This window comes from Periplaneta americana, chromosome 11, assembly GCF_040183065.1.
Source record: "Periplaneta americana isolate PAMFEO1 chromosome 11, P.americana_PAMFEO1_priV1, whole genome shotgun sequence".
NCBI lineage: Eukaryota > Metazoa > Arthropoda > Insecta > Blattodea > Blattidae > Periplaneta > Periplaneta americana.
In genome coordinates, this window is record NC_091127.1 from 110,746,992 (window position 1) to 110,768,660 (window position 21,669).

At 35.7% G+C, this 21,669-nt stretch overlaps 1 protein-coding gene across 4 annotated transcripts in view; it reads right to left on the minus strand.

The window, feature by feature from the left end:
• LOC138709244 (exportin-4-like) overlaps nt 1-21,669 on the minus strand; it is a 117,445-nt gene that overhangs the window by 68,347 nt on the left and 27,429 nt on the right. For all 4 annotated transcript variants that reach the window (XM_069839884.1, XM_069839883.1, XM_069839885.1 and 1 more), the window contains exons 8-12: nt 20,629-20,786; nt 18,440-18,614; nt 16,425-16,601; nt 14,328-14,426; nt 6,152-6,314 (exon numbers count right to left, since the gene is read on the minus strand). In XM_069839884.1, coding sequence (XP_069695985.1) covers nt 6,152-6,314; nt 14,328-14,426; nt 16,425-16,601; nt 18,440-18,614; nt 20,629-20,786 — 772 coding nt within the window. The remainder of the gene's footprint in view (nt 1-6,151; nt 6,315-14,327; nt 14,427-16,424; nt 16,602-18,439; nt 18,615-20,628; nt 20,787-21,669) is intronic.

The following is a 21,669-nucleotide window of genomic DNA, read 5'->3' on the forward strand; positions in this document are numbered from 1 at the left end:
ACTAGTGAATTGGATATTAAGATAGCCCAAAATAGTAAAGAAGTGGAAAGTAAATTAATTGAGGATATTAGTGAATTGAATAATGAGGTAGCCGAGAATAGTAATGAAGTGGAAAGTAAATTAATTGAGGATACTAGTGAATTGGATATTAAGATAGCCCAAAATAGTAAAGAAGTGGAAAGTAAATTGATTAAGGATATTAGTGAATTGAATAATAAGGTAGCCGAGAATAGTAATGAAGTGGAAAGTAAATTAATTGTGGATATTAGTGAATTGAATAATAAGATAGCCGAGAATAGTGATGAAGTGGAAAGTAAATTAATTGAGGATACTAGTGAATTGGATAATAAGATAGCCGAGAATAGTAATGAAGTGGAAAGTAAATTAATTTAGGATATTAGTGAATTGAATAATAAGGTAGCCGAGAATAGTAATGAAGTGGAAAGTAAATTAATTGTGGATACTAGTGAATTGGATAATGAGATAGCCGAGAATAGTAATGAAGTGAGGAATAAATTAGCTGTGGATATTGATGAATTGGGAGATAATCTAGATGAGAATTGTAATGAATCGGATAATAAATTAGAAGAGAATATTGATGAAGTGAATAATATGGTAGCTGAGAATTGTAATGAAGTGGAAATTAAATTAGCTGTGAATATTAATGAGTTGAAAGAGAAACTAGATGAAAATAGTGCTGAACTGAAAGATAAGTTAGCTGAGAATATTAGTGAATTGAGTAATGAACTAGCTGAGAATAGTAACGAAGTGGAATTTAAATTAGCTGTGAATATTAATGAGTTGAAAGAGAAACTAGATGAAAATAGTACTAAACTGAAAGATAAGTTAGCCGAGAATATTAATGAATTGAGTTATGAACTAGCTGAGAATTGTAATGAAGTGGAAATTAAATTAGCTGTGAATATTAATGAGTTGAAAGAGAAACTAGATGAAAATAGTACTGAACTGAAAGATAAGTTAGCTGAGAATATTAGTGAATTGAGTAATGAACTAGCTGAGAATAGTAACGAAGTGGAATTTAAATTAGCTGTGAATATCAATGAGTTGAAAGAGAAACTAGATGAAAATAGTACTGAACTGAAAGATAAGTTAGCTGAGATTATTAATGGATTGAATAATACGATAGCAGGAAATAGTAATGAAGTGGAGAGTAAATTAGCTAAGGATATTAATGAGAATACTGAGGAATTGAATATTAAAGTAGCCGAAAATAATAATGAGCTGGAAAGTAAAATAACTATGGATATTAATGGATTGGACGATAATCTCGATGAGAATAATAATGAATTGCAGTATAGACTAGCCGAGGACAGTATCAGGTTAGAGAGCCAGGTGTTAGAAAGTTATAGAGCATTCAAGGAGCAAGTAAATAGAGTAATCGAAAAGTTTTATGAATTTGGGAGCGAGAAAGAGAATGCTAAAACCATCACAAACATGGGGCGGAGGGCAGAAGAAGCCTTCCCACCCCACAGAGGGTACAATAGCAATGACCATAATGACGGTTGGAGCAGGGATCGGCCACACAGTGCTGGCGGTCATGGTTTACAACCCTACAATAATGACCGATTTTCTAACAATGGTACAAAGCGGTACTGCAATGATCAAAGGAGTGAATATAGGAAGGGCTATTGGAGGCCTCATTTTTCGGCAGGAGGAGAAAAAGTTAAGTGGAAGCATGCTGGTAGATTTAATGTGAGGAGAAGTGTGTCTCCACGTGTAAACTGTCAATTTAAGAATGGCACAATGACATATGAGGAAGGCCGCAGACAATCCCATTCGGAGAATGACGATCCGATTCATGATAGACATCCAGGCGACGTACCAGGTTAATAAACGAGAATTTGTGTAAAGTTGAAAATAATATGATTTTAATTATAGGAAAAATAAGAATGTGTTTGTTTTGTGCATGTAGTATTTGAGCGGTATAAGCAACTAGAACCAAGAACTAATGTCAGTGCTGAAAATTTTGTTACTTTTGTTTTCTTTTTGCCACCTTCAGAATTAGTTGTTTTTGTGTGTTTTCTTATAAGATCATGCGATAAGTAGTATTCCCTGTGGCAGTAATTTAAAGATGATATTAATAAGAATTAATAATGATTAATAATAATGATAGAATATTTTTTTTAATTAACTTCATTTATGTTCATTCATTTGTAGAGGTTGAATGATTCGATTTGAATATGTATCCATTTTTTTTTAGAATCAATATTAAGTGCCAGACCATCATTTTTAGTTCGAGACATAAAGTGGTCCTCTATATTGAGGGGACGTTATTCGAGATGTGTATTCAAGGTTGCAACTATGTATGAGATATGATAAATAGCGTCAGTTAGTATTTCAGAAGTATTATGTATCGTTGGTATAATTTTGATTCTGGTTAATAATTATTTCGGTTTTATGAATGTAAATGTGTTTTCAAGGCTGAAGCTAATGTGTGAAGTATAATATAAAGGGTTAATTGGTATTTTAAAATGTATTGTGTATTGTTTAGTGTATTTTTTTATTGTGGTTCAGAATTCTTATTTCTATGTTATAAGTATAAGTATGTATCAAGGAACCGATCATGAATGTGAGTGAGAGAGCGCCATTGTATTCGGATGTGCCCTGAATGTTCCGATTGGATGCTGTATATATGTCAGGTAGAAGTCAGTTAAACTGGCGTGTGAGATGTAAGCAGGCGTGAGGTGTGTATATAGATTCATACATGTGAATAGTTGTAAATATGTAATAATTGTAAGTGTAAATTTGTACATTGTTTATAAGCATAGCAAAAGGTGTATCCAAGTGTGACTAATTAGGGGACACCGGAGACTAGTAGCGAAGGTATTTTTTTTTGGGGCGTCTCATAACAACAAATATTCCCTTGGGAATATTCTTTGTTATGAGAGGGCATTTGAGACGGTTCCTCGTATAGGATAAGGAGATTTTCATTAGATTAGTATTTCGTGTTAATATTCTTATATGGATAGGATGCGCGGACGTGTAAGTTAGTTTCAAAATCTGAGACGGAAGTAACAGGTGGACAGGAAGGCCGAACCCAAGCTAGGGGAACAGGAAACATGTGTCCAGGCGTGGAGTTGACTGATGAGGGAATGTATGGACTTTGCCTGCGGGTGGTCAGTAGGATGACGCCAAGCCAGGTTCCAAAAGAGATGATCTGGTATATGTCAGAGAATAGGACGCCGGAAGTAGGAGATGTTCTAGTTAACGAACAATTTTTGAAGAACGCGTCTTAAGTGACGTAAGTGTAATCATGGCCAATCAGGATTCTTAATAGAGACACGTGATATATAGATAGGAGGGCGAAATTCTATGTTTGGTGGTTGAAAGTAGGGGGTAGATTTGGCAGATAGACAGAAGGCACATACAACGCGTACGGAGAGGTTGCACTCCACATATTCTCGGCAAACCTAACTCGGCAGTATAACAATTTACGGACTTAGAATTTTTTAGTGGGTGTAGTAAGAAGTCGTGTGTTGCATTATCATTATAAGTCTGAATTCTTTCCTCTCATCACGTTATCAACTGTCCGTTATATTACTGGTGTTTTATAGTACAAAAGATATAATTACGTGAACTCAGAAATTAGTATACCAACTTGCGGGAAGTGAGAGCGAGATATTATACACTTGGACGCGCATTTCTGCTAACCTGAAACGAACACTTAATAATAATAATAATAAACGTTTTCATAGTTCTTACCAACAACTTCTGGTGTGCGCCTACATCATTTCAACCTACGAGCACGTCTCCCAAACCCCATGTCCCGACCGTTTTTGCAGCTGACCTGGGAACCTCATACCTCTATCGGAGTAATCTCGAGGAGGCTGGCGCCCAAATTAATCTGTGTACATAGTTAATTATTTACATCGACGTGCCATCCTCGAGATACTTTCCATATTTCGGAGCTGGCAGCCGAGGGCGACGACGACCGCTACACTCCTCACATTGTTATAAAGGGTGATAGGGTCGTTTCCAGAAGATGCCATCGCTTTAATCTTAAAGCTGAACAAAGGTATTGTTACAGAAAATTGCAATACCATCCACCTTGGTGATATAGCATGGTGTAGTATTACCCCATAGACGTTATACGCCACAATGAACATCAGCTTCACACCACCTTGTGCAGAGCAGACTGTCCTTGGAAGAGGAAAGCCAGGATGCTTTCATTCATTTGATTCAAGAGTAGCTCATATGACCAAGTCCAAGTTCCGTCCACAGTGAGTATCTATCCAAGGAAGTCGTCACCTTCCCTCTGGTAGCGGTTCAGTAATTCCTGTGCACTGTCATTGTTGCACCTGAGTCATTTGATAGGGTATGTGCTGCAATTTTGCAGAACTCAAGAATATCATGCAGAATGTGGAGCACAGTTTTGTGGCACAAGTCTATCTCTGCGGCTAATTCACGTGCAGTCCATTGGCAATCAACATCCAGCAGAGAAGCAAGAAGCTGAATAGTCAATTTGAGATTATTCTGAATGGGGGTCTGTCTTGAACAGCATCCATGCCTTCACAAAACACGTTCGCCCATCATGCTACTGTTTGGCTGACCAGATTTTTTATGGTCCAGCAGGGGACATCGGCAATTTAAAAAAAAAACCACAAACGCTTACTTAGTCACTTTCCATTGAAATGTTAAAGAATATAGGCCTACATGTAACAGTAGATACAACGATAGAACTTTACACATTAAATTTATAGAGTATCTTACAGGTTTGAATTAAATGCATAAACACACGTAACTCCTGTATATAGACAATTACAGCTATAGAATTCAATTTCAGTACTGATGCATGCATGAAGTCTTCCACATGTTAGGCCTATTGTACACACTGAATTCTAACACACACTTTTACAACTACTTGTCTGAAGAATGTATCTTTTTAAGGATCTATTCATTCCTATACAGTTTCACACTATGTTCTTCAAATGAGGAATTAAAGTTTTTTTTTTCACTTGTAGACCTAACAAAGCTTTAACCATTTCAACTTTTTTCTGACTTTTTATCAGTCCAGATTGAGTTCACTGTGGGGAAAAGTCTTTCAACTGATGAATTACTGACTGAAAAACACATGATTAATGACAGTATTTTGAAAAGACGATAATATTTTCAAATGGAATGAATTTTTTCTTGAAATGTTGAAAAATATCATACGACTTTTCACCTGTTGGTTTGTCACAAATTTTCTCATTTTTTAACTACTTACAAATGGACGCTGCGGCAGTTATAACACTTCCACGCAATACGAATGCTAATGACCAAAGACAAAGATGCTCTGTTCTTCTCAAAGAGTGCAGAATATCTCATAATGTGCTCACTGGTTCTTCTATCTGATGCTTAGAAGTGTTCAGAAATGTGCACGAATCGCAGCAGTTCCAGCACGACACTTAAATATTTGTGTAAAATTTTATTGAAACAAAATTAAAGCTTCTAGGGATAAAATTAAATTCCAGAGACAAAACGGGGATGTTTGTTTCCCGGGGAAGTAATTCAAAACCGGGAACAGTCTTGTGCACCATGACTTCGTGTAACTTCAATTTTGATTCACGAACGTTATTCCAGCTTTGTAAACATGTTGTTAGGACACTTGCACTATACTCCTGTACTTTAAGACGTTGCGATATTTGACTGAATTTAGTACAACCAATACCACTCCCTGCACTAGCTCATCTGACCTTCCATTCTCAGCTCCACAAGACCCTAGGCTATCTGACTTACACAGCTAACATAGCAGCAGTGCTGCCATTACTTTTTATCCAACCCTCGTAGAATGGCATAAGAAGCAATGAGTAGAATGTGTGAAGTCAGAACAGATCTGAAGTTATGCAATGTCAAAAAGGAAGAAAGGAGGGAAGAAAGAATGAAAAGAAACAAGAGGAAATGATATAAGTATGACAGAAAAGAAAGAGGAAAGACAGAATAAAAAGACAAAAGAAAGAAGCAAAGCAGGAAGGAAAAAAGAAGTGAATCAAAGGAAAGATCAAGAAAGAAAAGAACAGCGAAAAAAAGATAGGAGGAAAGAATGAAAGACATAAACAAACAACCAAACAAAGTAGGCAAGAAGGAGAATTCACTTAAGTAGAGTTACATCGCTCAACTGTACAGTTGGTCTGTATCAAACTCAATGTACCTGCAATGAGTACCAGCCAGTGTATATCTTCAAACAAACAGTTCAAGATGTTGGTGTCTGAAATGTTCATGCATTGTGAGTGTATCCTCTGCAGCTGCCCTTGAAGTCTATTTGTTCGGTTTTCCAGCAGTTTGGCCAGCAGTGGCAATGAGTGAGCAGGGACCTGAAAAAAAGATATGAAATTGGTAACTGGTAATCATTTTTTAATGTTCTTTTTAACTATAAAGGCTATCCGAAAAAGATGAGATAAGATAATAATGGAGTAATGGAATGAGAACTGCAGGAGAAAACAATATATCCAAAGAAAATCTGCCCCATATTTACAAAATCATACGATTTAATGCCAAATGCCTTTGGTAGCTTAAAGGATTTCAGAAGTAACAGCCAGTTCCAACATTGGTCAAATGACAAGATCATTGATGAAACGGGATGTCTGGGTTCAAATCCTGGGAAGTGCAAATAATATTTGTGATGGACAAAAATGGTGTTTCGGTAGGTTTGTGCAGAGTACTTTCTTTCTCCTTCCATAATTCCACCATTTCTCCTCTAATCATTATCATCCAGTTGTATAGTGTGTTGTGAAAAAATCTAGAATGGCAAAGTGATTTATAACTTTGGCATATTGTCAAGATGTCATTATCCATTATTGAGGGGGGGGGGGAAGGATTAGGGTGACCAGACGTCCAGATTTCACCGGACATGTCCTGCTTTTTTAGTATTTTATGAGCGTCCAGCCAGCTTTTTATGATAAAGTCAAAATGCCCGGCTTTCTGCCTTTCAACAACATAATGTACCAAATACTGAAATACAGTAGGGCCTATATAAGATAAAATCTGAGGTCAAAAGTATGTGTTTCTGACGTTATATCACGTTATGAATTCTGTGCTCTAAAAGAATTTGTTTTGAAGCAAGATGAAGCATTTTTCTTGGAAACAACAGATTTTCGTGGAGTACATTTTTTGAGCAGGTTGTGAATGAATACTTTGCAGTATATATGTTAATTCTTTTTTTCAATAATTGCACATAATGCAAATGTTGAAAGGGTATTTTCACTAATCAATACCCAACGGCCAGACGAAAGGAACAGACTATCAGTAGAAGCAGTAAAGGGTATTGTAACAGTACAATATATTTGAAGCATTTTACATGTAAAGAATTTCACAGCTATTTATAGAAATCCCCAAAGCTACTGAAGGACATTTCCTCTTCACAGAAGTATGAACAATTAAACTGTAAGATTAATAACAATGGATAGCTTTGGTACTGTGTTTGCCTATTGTTTTTATTGTTCTCAGTGAATGAAAAGGAATTTAATGTGTTGTCAGGCTTTTTCTCAAAATGTCCTGCTTTTTTCCTTCAAATGTTCTGCTTTTGAACTTTTTTGATCTGGTCACCCTAGGAACGATAAAAGTGAAAGAAATTCAAATGAATGGCTGGTCTGTAGTGACTCCTAGACTTTTCTCGACTCTGCTATCCTCACAGTATAAATCTGGAAAGCAAAATACAAAAGATGCAATCAGGACGTATCCTTAGTGGAACTATTTTTGTCCATACCACGAAATTTCTTATTCTTTATTTAATTTTTTCCCTATGTGGATTATAAACATGAAGTAATCCAACGTAAATCCGAATTCTAATAGAAATGAACCAGAATTCTAATAGAAATCACTGCCTTCTCGTGACCATATGTGTAACAATAAACTTGTAATCTGTAGTGCTGTTTGTAGTTTTGAAATAATGGTGTCTTGGTGTTTATGATCATTATACATCTGCGTTTTTCTTCCATTACTGAATGACTATTACATAAGTTTACATAACGTACATAACAACCAACGAAATTTGCACATTCATTATTATTATATATTATTTCATAATATAATTAACTCTCCAATCTTACGTTGTGTTGTATTTTTTTGCTGATTATTTAACGATGATGTAACAACTACTAGGTTATTTAGCGTCAATGGGATTGGTGAAAGCAAGATGGTACTTGGCGAGATGAGGCCGAGGATTCGCCATAGATTACTTGACATTCGCCTTACAGTTGAAGAAAATCTCGGAAAAACCCAACCAGGTAACCAAACCAAGCGGGAATCGAACCCACGCCCAAGCGCAACTCTGGATTGGCAGACAAGCATCTCACTGACTGAGCTATATTGGTGGCTCTCGTGGTCTAAAGCATCCTGTTTAGGACTTGGGTTATAGAATTCACGCTGGTTTTTAGTTCTCATGGTGGAAGAAATGTTCTCACGAAATTTCGGCCAGTGTATGGGCCCAGTGTCCACTCAGCATAGTGACGCACTTTGGGAGCTATGATAAATAGCGAAATCCAGTTATGAAAACCAGCTATAATGGCTAGAGGGATCATGGTGCTAATCACACGATACCTCCATTCTGATTGGATGATCGCCCACCTCTGCGTTGGTATGAGGACGTGAGGCCAGCAGCTGGCTGGTCGGTCTGGTCCTTAATGGGCTGTAGCACCACGGATTATTATTATTATTATTATTATTATTATTATTATTATTATTATTATTATTATTATTATATCCTTCGTCGTAATCTAAGGCATCCTGCCTAAGACTCATGGTTTGGAATGCACGCTGGTTCCAGTCCTCATGGGGAAGAAATTTTCTCATGAGCCAACTAAGCCAGGAAATAGTAGGATAAGATGACCAGTTATTTCCCCCTCCATTGCATACATCACTGACTAGTAACATTACACTAATCAGACTTCAGATGTATACAAACAAGTGTTCTTCCTCTGACACATATCGTCAAGTAAGATGTGCTGTCAGATAGTTAGATGTATATATCAGCCAGAACCTCAAACAGAGGTGAGCAACACCAATACTTACAGGAAAACGTTAAGTTCTGAGTATGACAATCCAAAGCATAATGTTCTGAAACCAGAGAAAAGAAATTTATGCCAATAGTAAGACTGATAATCATCAAGACCATGCTCATTAACAAGCATGAAAAAACAAATTAAAATCCATTGGCTATTACAGAATTTGAGAAAAGACTGGCAGACATATTATTGCATTCTGACATGGATGAATTCCTTTGCGTCATTCCATCAAGAATTAGCTAAGTACTTAGTTGACACATTACCTTTTCTTTCTAGTCCGAAACATCTTGCTCTTCATTATTATAATGCTAGGACAAAGATAATAACGGGTCATGCCAGTTCATATTCGGTTAATAAAAACTCTGAGAAACTATTAAAACATCGGCAAGAGCATAACAGAAGAAGATATCTATACTAAGTGTCTCAATATATTTACTACAACCAGCGCCATAAAGTAGTCAGGAATATAATGAAAAATCATAAGAACGTTGAATACAAACTCCTGTTTTTTTTTTTTTCAATTTCCCTAATTTTCAATTTCTAATAAAAATGATTGAACTCCTATACCAGAGATTGTACTGGTCTGTACTGAAGATGATATAGAAATACTGTATGTGAAGAAGAAATTAACTCTGCTTTAGTCAGATCAAAACAGGCATAGATAAGATTATTGTTCGAGTTCTGAAAGATCTTCAAGTTACTAAATTATTATGTCTTCTGGCAAATGCCATGTTGAAGTTTAAAAAACGCTCTCAAGCAGTTAAAAACTAGTGCACTATCACTATCTTCTCTGTAATTACACATGTCATTAAAAGACTTTTGATAGGAGACTGTGACCATTTCTTGAATTCTCTGTCCATGAGCGTGGTTTTGTTACAGTTCTTGGTTGTCACATCAATACATCAGTTATTTAAGGCTGTCTTATATAATCTAATGCTATGAAGAAAACTGCTCCATTGTTTTTTTTGGGTATCTCCAAGGCTCACGATAATGAAGGTCATGAATGAATACCTCAAGAGGTGTTTGGCACGGACTAATATGCCAAATAAGAGAACTGATTACACTGGTCTACAATGATTTTGCTACTGAACAAAAACAAGTGTACCAACCCTAATCTGAGTGTGCTGATTACAGATCTGAGGTCCTTTTTTTTTTTTTTTTTTTCTATTACATCACAATCTATAGTAATAATAAATCTGTAGCCGAAATTTTTCTGGTAATTTTCGATTTTCCAAAAATAAATGGTCCTAACATATATAATTACCCACCCTGAAACCGAAAATCGCTTTTTTGAAATTTTTGTTTGTATGTCTGTATGTTTGTTACCTTTTCACGCGATAATGGCTGAACCGATTTATATGAAAATTGGAATATAAATTAAGTTCGTTGTAACTTAGATTTTAGGCTATATGGCATTCAAAATACTTTATTTAAAAGGGGGGTTATAAGGGGGCCTGAATTAAATAAATCGAAATATCTCGCTTATTATTGATTTTCGTGAAAAATGTTACATAACAAAAGTTTCTTTGAAAATGATTTCCGATAAGTTTTATTCTTTACAAAATTTTGATAGGACTGATATTTAATGAGATAAAGGAGTTTTAAAATTAAAATAACGCCATCTAAGACAGTGCAATGAATTAAGAACAAATGACTTCGTCTATAAGGGGCCTTGGACAACAACAATCGAAAACAGGGGCCTTGGACATCAACAATCGAAAGCTATTAAATATAGCCTACAGAAAATCTGATAGGCTATTTTGTACATTCGTTTTCTGTATTTCTTAAAATAATATTTATGTACGCCCATTTTAATCTCAGAGAATTAACGAACAACGAGAGTGTATTGATTTAGTATGCAGTAATAGTACGTTAGCTTAGCAATCCATTATTTTATAATTCAAATTTTAACTATGCTAAATTGAATCGTGTTAAAATACATAAAATATATATGCAATAAATGCAATGCAAAAAAAATTGGGTAATGAGCGAAGCAGATTATCTTGCGCTGTTGTAAAAGTTGTTCCCTGGATCAAACGTCCTATTTTAATTATGTAATTACTTTATATTTATTTCTAACAGATGCAGCGGAGCGCATGGGTATGGCTAGTTTTAAATAATAACATTTTTAAATTTTACATTTTTAATATATATAGATCCATTTTATTTATTTCATTGTGATTTTGCTACTGGACAAAAACAAGTGTACCAACCCTAATTTGAGTGTGTTGATTACAGATCTGAAGTCCGTTTTTTCTATCATGTCACAATTTAAAAATAATAACATTTTAAAATTTTAACACAAGGTGCTCTTTGATGCAAAGAAGATATTTCTTCCACCTCTTCACATTAAACTTGGCCTCATGAAAAACTTTCTATGGGCTCTCAATCATGATGAAGGCTTTAAGTATCTGAAGAAGATGTTTGGGAGAGTGAAAAGTGATGCAAAATTGAAGGTAGGAATTTTCATTGAGCCAGAGATCCGACAATTGATGTGTGATACTATGTTCAGGTCAAAACTAAGTGCTCTTGAATTCGAAGCTAGGGAGACATTTATACTAATGTCAACTAGGTTTTTAGGAAATTATCGAGCTGACAATTATGCTGAGCTAGTATATAACATGCTTAGAGCATGTCTTTAAAAATTAACTTTCTTCATTCGCACCTTGACTTTTTTCCATCAAATCTTGGCACTGTAAGTGACGAACATGGTGAGAGGTTCCATTAGGACATATCAACGATGGAATCCAGGTACCAGGTCAATACAGTCCGAGAATGATGGGTGATTTCTGCTGGTTCCTACAGTGATCAACCACATGCCAACATAAGCAGAAAAGCAAAGGTCTCAAGCATTTTTAACAGAATTTTTAGTGCTTACTACATATTGTAAGTGTTGTGGATGTTGATTTCTAATGCCAAGCATTTGACAATAAAGTCATTTGATCTCTTGCACTCCAATATTTTTCAAAGATAGTATCATGGCCAGCCACTGAAGCACAGATTTTGAGGTGTTCTGAATCCATTTCTTGGTTTGAGTTGCACAATGGGCAGTTAGGAGACTGATATAATCCAATTCTATGCAGATATTGTAAGTGTGTATCTGCCTATAAATGTATTTAAAATAATATAATATAACAATTTGCAAAGAATATATAAACTAAGCTCAGTTTACAGCTCTGACTTTATGTTACAGGTATATACTGAATAGTAGGATTTAGAATTAATGTTACAGTCTCATAACTCAAAAACCAGATGTGCTATGATAAATCTGATTACAGATCTGGAATCAGCGCATCAATTTCAGTATACAACACTTGAAATTTCCTCAATAGCAGACAACAATTTTTTTTTTTTTTTTTTTTTTTTTTTTTTTTTTTTTTTTTTTTTTGTAGACCAGTGTTATTGATCTCATCCAGTGTAACAGCATAACCATAGAAAGTGGAATTAACAAAACATCAAATATCTAATTGCATAAAGCTTTTGCTCAGGACTCGCCTCTTTCTCCTATGTTATTTAACTTAGCAAATGATGACATTATTAAGGACTTCACAGATACTGAGATTGAAGAATTACATGGCTTTGAACTTTGCATTTGCTAATGAAATTGCCACAGTTCCAAAGAACGAATCATCCGCTCAGTCACTTAATGACCATCAGTAGCTTGTACACAATAAGCTTGATTGTCAATCCATTAAAGTGTAATGTCATTAACATCAAGAATGGTGAGCTGAGTGAAACCTCTGTTATTTAATTGGAGAAAAAAAATTTTACCACACATTAAGACAGATGATACCGACAAGTATCTTGGTGTAAGTTTTTCTGATGAAATCCAACTTGATATGAAGAAAATCATAAAGAATGTACAGAATGATTTAAATTTGTTAACAATGTTCAACTTACTCGAAGCAGATCAAAAATTAAACATCATTAATTAGTTTGTATGGCAGGCCTAATTTATTCTCTTCAAAGTACACCTTTAAACAAGAACCTTTCCCCTTTCCTAAATGATGATGATAAGATGTAAAGGACGACAATAAAAGAAATAAATGGCTTACCTCATGACTGCCCAAAGATATGGTATATACATCAAGGAACAATCAGGGGTTAGGACTGGTTAGAGCTGAATGGGAAGCTTACATAGTTAGTACTAACTATGTATTAATATTAATACTGATATTAATTAATTATTAGTATATTCAAATTTCACTAGCTTCCAGTAACAGCTCAGAAATCTAGTACAATTTTAATTTCATGGAACTCCAGTATCGACAAATATTGCCGATATTTATCTCAGCTGCCAACATACCAGTTACAAAATCACTACCATTTCTAGTATTTGTCAGTATCGAAATTCGAAATGAAGTTGACAAAAGAAAAGTCAACCTGCAAACTAGAAAATCACCACAATCCACTAGCATATGTAGTAATGGGGGAAAAATGGTTAGGTTTCACCCTTAGGGTATGAAGTAAGCTGACCCGGACTATACACTGTTTTTGTATTAATTATTTACTTACAAATGGTTTTTAGAGAACTTGGAGGTTCAATGTCCCTTCACATAACTCCATCATCGGTCCCTATTCTGAGCAAGACTAATCCAGCCCCTACCAGCATATCTCACCTCTCTCAAATCCAATTTAATATTATCCTCCCATCTACGTCTCGGCCTCCCCAAAGATCTTTGTCCATCAGGCATTCCAACTAACACTCTGTATGTATTTCTGGATTAATATTCCCCTTTATTCACGTAGTAGTGATATCTAAAATGTTTTATATCTTAATGACTGTATGTTACTGATTATACATATGTGGCAACAATTCTCCTCCCAGTGCTTAACAAATTGGCAGATTTGTGTCTTTTTTTTTTGTATTGAGTTGACATTCCCTCTTTTACTTGTCTTTCTTTAACTTTTGTATTCACATGAAAAATAGTAACTACTAGTACTGCATCTGTACCAAATGATTCGACATTTCTTTCACACTGTAAAAGAAAATGTACTTTGCAATTCTTCTATTGTATAAGATATCATGTGTCATGAATAAGTGAGGGAACACAGAACTGTACTGTGTGATGAAGTCACGTGATTTTCAACATCACAGTAATATCAGCAGAACATGACCAGCCATAATATGTGGAAGATATGATTCCCGCACATTCTGCTCAATGGAGAAAAGGCATAGCACATATTTCGCTGAAGTGCAGATTAGTCACACAGTGTGTGAGCTCACCAAATGTGATGATAGCCTTTGCTGGAACCATATAAATTAAATAGAACAAAACCATCACTGAATCATTATGTGAAAAAACACAAACAAAACAAGCATACCTGTCTCCCAAAGGACCCAATTGTCTGCAGCTGGTCTTTAAACTTAGTTCTGTCATCCTCTTCAGTTTCGTCTATTTCTTCTACATCCAACTCTCGACCCTAAGGAAAATCAAGTAAGAATAGTTGTAAGTAATCTTATACATATGAAGACTAAATCGCAAAATTTTAATTTCTAAAATATGAACTGTCCACATATACGCCATTGAGGTGTAGAGGAACAGGGAATTAGAGTTCCCATGCTTTCTGGATCTTGCTACTACAGGGTCCTCCATATATGACACTACTCTCACACTGCAACCTCAGAGGCATTTTCTGTTAAATACACCTCACACAGTTACAGCAAAATCTGCTGCCATTTTTGCAATAGTAACTTTAGTTTCTAAAACCTGTTTGGCGGAGAAAATGTTTATAAACAACATAAAAATAAATAGAAGTGCATCTAACCTGTGTCACAAGAAATGTTCAAAGTATCCTCCTTCTGCTTCAAGACATTTTTACATCTCGAAAGATTGTTTTAAAATTCCTGGCTAATCCCTTCTTGCAAAACATTCAAAATGACTTATCAGATATTTTTTCCACATTTTGCGTAACTTAAAACTATAGAAACTTGCTATAAAATGTTATAGGCCTATACTATTTTCAAACAATTACAAAAAGAAGACAATAGTTTGCACTACATTACACACGAATGAGTAATCTCTTCAGTAGCTTAAAATAAACTGAAGTTAACTACACGTATGCAATGCCCAACAAATGCCCTTTGAACTTCAGCATGTCTAACAGGTGTACTTGGAAGGCAACGTTTCTGTATGTTCCCTGACATCATATACAGAAGACTCTGTAGAAGGAAATTAAGCGGTCAGCAGTAACTCGAGCTGCCTTTACTCCTTCGAAAGACCTGATACTCAGTTTTATTATATTTGGACTCCAGAGTCATTCTGGAAGTTTCAGCAATTTAAAAATGTCCACTTCCATCCTAGTTTACATTAGACTTTTCATAATTTGTCACTCTCAAACACAGTCAAATTGACTCTAAATGTTCTTCCTAGAATGAATAAGTAGAACTGTAATTACTTCTATAATATACTATGATAAGAGTTTTGTTCTTCAATATCTGTGACTGACAGAATAACACATAACAAGCTTGTATTTCAAACATTATGAATATATTCTTATAAACAAACATTTCCAACAGAGAAGGTAATATTAAAAATGTAGGAGAACCAATTGATTAGTCTACTGGTTTCCAATGTCTCCAGTTATGGTCAACAAAGACCTTTACAGATTTACTAAAATTTCACTGTGAATAATTCAATTTGTTTGTGCATGTGTGCGTATGTATATTATCAAACCTGACGATGTCATATTCAGGCCTTGTACACTGGTTTCTGACAAATAAATATTATTATTATTATTATTATTATTATTATTATTATTATTATTATTATTATTATTATTATTAATTTCTGAGATAGGAATATCTGTACGACATAATTCATTTTCGCCTACACTAGAAGATACCAAAACTTACATATAATTTGTCAGCTCTGTGGCAGTGTGTCTGCCTCCAGACTAGCCAGCCTAGTCTCGGGACTACGAGAGGTGCTGGTGCACAACTTCTAATCACTAAATTCTGCACCAATATGCCTAGGTTAATCCCAAATCTCTCCGTAGTGCATATGAAGAGGAGGCATATGTCACTGTTGATAGTGATTCATCTGTTGGATGTGTATATTAAGCCTGGCAGCCTCCTTGGTGCTATTCAACAGGAGTAGGCTATGTGCCGGCACTGAGTTTCCCCTTCTCCCTTCCTCATTTTCAACATCATCCTCACCCATTCCCTACACTATATTTACACGGACACTTACACATACACTCATCCTAGCACAACACATAACTCTTCACAGATACACATCATGTACAGTGTGGCCTGCCGAAGTGGTGTACAAATTGAAAGTGGGTCACAGTCCTGCCATCTATCTGCAATATGCGGAAAAAAATACACACACACACACACACACTCTCACTCACTCACTCACGCATGCACGCATGCACGCGCACACACACACACACATAATTTTTATTTAAAATTATTACCTGTCCTCGTGTGCCATCTGGCGGCGAAAGATGACACTTGAGGTATGTGTTGAAAATCTGCATGGATGACTGTTTACAGAAATCTTTAGGGAAGACCTGAGAATCGTGCAGGACAGAAATCCAGGCTTCAAGCATGTGGTCGAATGCTTCCATATATAATCTGTCTTCAGCACATAACTGCAAGCATTTATAAAATAAAAAATCAGAAGTAGAAACATTAACCTATCATCATGCCAATTTCATTATGTATAACAGATAATGAACTGAATGCTATTCATATTTTGTAAATCCTATTATCTATTATCTAATTTTCAAAATCATTTTTTGTTCAGATAAGTAGTGTTGGAATAATACTTCTTATTAAATATTATCAGTAGGTGAATGCTTTCTTATTCCATCTTAAAGTAGTATATATTTTTTGGACAAACATTTTCGCTACATTTAGCATCATTAGGTCCATATTGTATTTATAAATTGAATGCATTACTGGTAATAAATAAAATAAAAAAATATACATCTTAAAAGATATTAAAAGTTAAGGATTAAAATAAATTGACCAATAAGGTGCAAAAGTCTGACTAATACATAAGTCAATTTATTTTAATCTTTAACTTTTAATATCTTTTGAGATACATATTTTTAAATTTATTTATTTATCAGTAATGTGTTCAATTTATAAATACAATATGGACCTGATGATGCATCAAGCATTTAATTTTATATGCATGACTCCACTAGCTGTAAATCTCTTTGAAACCACATCTGTAGTTCAGCTGAGTTTTCATATCCTAAATTTAGAAGGTTACAGTGTAGTTACTTTAACTGTCCTTGTAGACTCATAAGCAAGACCTTGAATAGATATACAGAGTGAAGTGAAATAACCTTGCAGCTTGAAAGGGACGATAGGGTACACATAAATGAATAGAAAACTTATATTATGTTTTGTGATTAAATGCACGGTTAATTAGAAAATTAAGTTTGAAGTTTGAGCAATCCGGCAACATTGTCACTAATACACTTTACTTGTGATACAAATGTAAGAGGTTAATGAACTCGAGTCTCCACACGTAAGCTGCATTCTGCTGAGGTGTTGCCACTCACTCGTTTCATGCAATGGCTTGAATTTATGGGTTTTTTAAATTAAATTTACACGAAAATCGTTCACGCTATTGAAATACACCAGAGAGATAAATTATCTTTTTTAGATTTCCTATCGATATGGACAGAAGTCACAATCCTATCTCGCAATAGTTACCCAATAAGGGATTGTTAAACATTTAGAAAAAAAAAACATTTTTTTTTTCTGAAAAAAAAAAAAAAAACTATGAACTTTCCACCAATATGATATTATGAGCTATTCACTCTGGAAATCTGCAAGGCTATTTCATTTCCACCCTGTATATACCCTGCCAGTCAAAAGATATTGGACAAGCATTATTTGTTTTAATTGCCACACTAAAATGGAAAATATCCTGCTCAGTAGCATACAAACACATTTGCACATATGATTCAACTTAACACAACAAAACACTTCACATTTATAACAATTAACCCTATCAAGAATCTGATGCTTGGTCAATATGCATTACAATTAGCATAACATTCTTCTGAAGGAATGTCATACATTGAATACTTCATTTTAAAAATATGTCACAACCAGCAATATTTTAACTTGTGATAATGATATCCAAATATAAGTACAATGATTATCACTTAAGACGACTTTTAATCATCCTATAAATACCTACATGTCATGATAACTAATGAGAATTTTACTTTTATTAAAGAACTGCGCTAGAACTAAATGGTATGATCTTGATATTTCATAGCAGAATGTCCTATATGAGTTAGATCCTTCAACAACTAAAAATACATTAAAAGAAGAAAGACTTCGTCCCATTTCTTCCTTTTTTACATATTTTGGTCAACTTGTTTATATGCTAAATTACAAATTGTTTTCGTCATATTTATACCTATTGCATACATACTCTGGACAAACTCCGAATAAAACTCACTGATTCTTCCTGGGCAGCACCCTCTGCAAACCTGCATGTCAATTGTGTTAGCTGTTCGAGAAAGGACTGCAACAGGTCAGCAGGCATGCCAACCAGCAACGGAGGTGGAAAGAATAGTATTAGCTTGCGAACCACATTAGATATTCCCAATGCCTCACGATCTAAAATATCCACACTGCAAGGAAAAAAGAAAAAAAAAACTTATTTGTGAGAATTTCACAGCACTAAAGCAATCTAATTTCTAGAATTATTTCAGAGATACAGAGACAGCAATAATATTGGGTTAACTGTTAATGTCCAGCTTATTGGCGTGTTTTCACTAGCCATTACATCTGTCACACAGCAATGTGAAGATTTCTGTATGTCTGAAGAATGCCCCTATAGGATGTATTATTACCACTATGAATGAATGTGATACTGATAATCATGGTCAATGTAAGAGAATTTTTATGAGGAACAGTAGGTAATTTTCATCATTTCTGTCTCAAAGACAGAAATTTTCCATGTCATAAATACAGTACACTAAAGGGAAGAATTGGACTGTAATTGTGTATCGTTCCTGGATAGCTCAGTGTTAGAGCATTGGCGTGCTTAGCCAAAGATCCCACGTTCGATACCTGGTCCCAGAACAATTTTTTCCCTTTAATATTATTCAAACCAGCTTTACAGGAAGTTAGATTCGCAGAGGTTTGTTTACAAAAGATTTAGACTAATGACATTTACTGTGTCGTGGGTGGTCCAGGCTTCCAGGTTAGGCTTCAGCCCTTTCCACGTATTCTCCCTGAAGAGCTATGCATCGATGCATGTGTACCTTTCGTATGACCTCACTGTACCACTCTTTTGGGTGTCACGCACCCAGTCTCTGACAGCTGCTTGCACCCAGTCTCAGGAAATCTGACAGCACTAAGTGACTTCTTCATTTCACTGACGAGAACATAGCCCCTGGGTGCAAGGTCTGGTGAGTATGGAGGATGTGTCAACATAGTGAACCCCAATGACAGCTCGTTCTGAGTCTGTTGGCTGGTATGCAGATGAGCACTGTCATGAAGCAACGGGACCTTCTTGGCCCACTTCCTCTTGCGATACTGCTGTATCCGGCGATGAAACTTCTTTAGAGCCACAATACACATTGCTGTTGTTGGTGGTTTTTGGAGGGAGCCAATACACCATCAAGATGCCATTTTCGTCCCAGAAGACTGCTGCCATTTGCTTTCCACAGGATCCAGTGGACTGGAACTTCTTTGGTATAGGACTGCCCTTGTGCTTCCATTGCTATTGCTCTGTACTTACCAGACCTCACATCCAGTGACTACGCCCTCTTCAGTGAAATGAAGAAACCCCTACTTGGTGTCACATTTCCTGACAATAAAACCCTGCAAGCAGCTGTCAGAGATTGGATGCATGACACCCAAGAGAATGGTACAGTGTGGTCATACAAAATCTACCAGAGTAGTAGCAATGACACATAGCTCTTCAGGGAGAATACGTGGAAAGAGTTGGAGCCTCACCTGGGACCATCCATGACACTGAAAATATCATTAGTCTAAATCAGGGCCGGCAAACAGCCGCTCTCAGAGTGCTTAGCTTCTCCTGCTGCAGGCCATTACCTTTTTATTTAGCACACAGCTGATAACTTGCTTTGATACTGTACAATTCCACTTCTTGCATGCTCCTATAACTGCAGAGTAACAGTAGTTTGAGTCATAAATGACAGTGATGTAGCCTTTCCAAAACAGCTCTACTTTCTTAGGCATTGTTACAGCTACACACTTATCCAGACTTGATGTCTTATTCCTTGCCCAGAAGACTAACACACAACAGTGTCACAATCACAGTCACAATTAGTCACCAAAAATCGGAAACAACCCTCCATATGAAAGTTGTATCACTGTCTGAGTGATCACGTACAATATGCATCTAAGTGGAGAGAGGAGGTAAAGTGAAAGGATGGCAGGATAGATGGGTAGATAAGTGGATGTGTGAGAATGAGTAAGCGAATGAATGAGTGAGTGTGTGGTAAGAAAAATCTAAAATGTTTTCAGTCCATCTTAAGAAAAAATATAAATCATAAAGTAGATAACTTTAGCACATCACATATATTGCAATCATCACTGTTCAGCAAGTAGATTATACCATTTATACCTTGACAATATATTATTGTTAATCACTAGTACTGTTCAACTACCAACCTCGTAACAAGATTAAGGAATCCTTGCATGTAACTTGCAAGATATTGAACACGAACATCTTTGCTTGCAAACACTGCACCATTGAGTGAAGCCAATTGCACTAAACAGTTGAGTGAATGATGAGCGAGCTGAGGGTTTTCACGGACTTTCCAATGAATCTGAGAAAAATGAAATGAGAATACAATAAATAAAAGAATGAAATAAATTACATTCAAAATGTTCTCCAGCATTTACCAAAAAAATAAAAATAAAAAATAAAAGCCGCTCTTTCAGTAAAATATGAACATATTTCTATGTGCACATTTCACATTTTTCCTAAAAAGAAGAAAAAATACAGGCAATTTGTAAAATTGAAACTTACATACCGGTATTTTTATGCTGTCATTCCAGATTTTAAATTTCTCATTGGGATTTCCTGATCTCTGACTGATCAAATACCCTGATAAAACTGATATTTAATCCTTGTGGTGAATTTTGGTGATCTAGAGCAGTGGTCGTTAGCACTCGCTGAAATGTGCAATTGGTACGTGGTGCTGTCCCGTGTGAACCGTCGTGCGTCGAGGAACAGGGAGAGATAGAGAGCATACCCACTAGCAGCTACGAGAGCACTATAGTGCACTGCATTTTCTGCGGGTAAGAAAGACTAGCCCCAGCTTGCTCTGTGCTGACGACTCCTGGTCTACAGGGCCCAATTAGTCAAATTTACTCTCCTCTCCTCCATGCTGGGGATCCCTAGGGTCTTTTAAGATGCAAAAGAGAGAGTAGTGTGCAGAAAGCAACGGGAAGCTACGGCATTTATCCTTCCCAAGAAAAACTGCAAACATGGCATAATAGATAACATTAAGATATGTGGATCATATACGGAGACTAAGAGGAAGGTAAAAAATAGGAAAGATTGGAGAATGCTGGGTTTGTAGTAAAAGACTTGCCCATGGGCAGAACACGTATGTATATATGTATGTAAGTCCAAATATCATTGTATACAAGGAGGGTACTGAACCATCTGCAGCACTGGTGAACCATGTGTGTGAATCTCAGGGG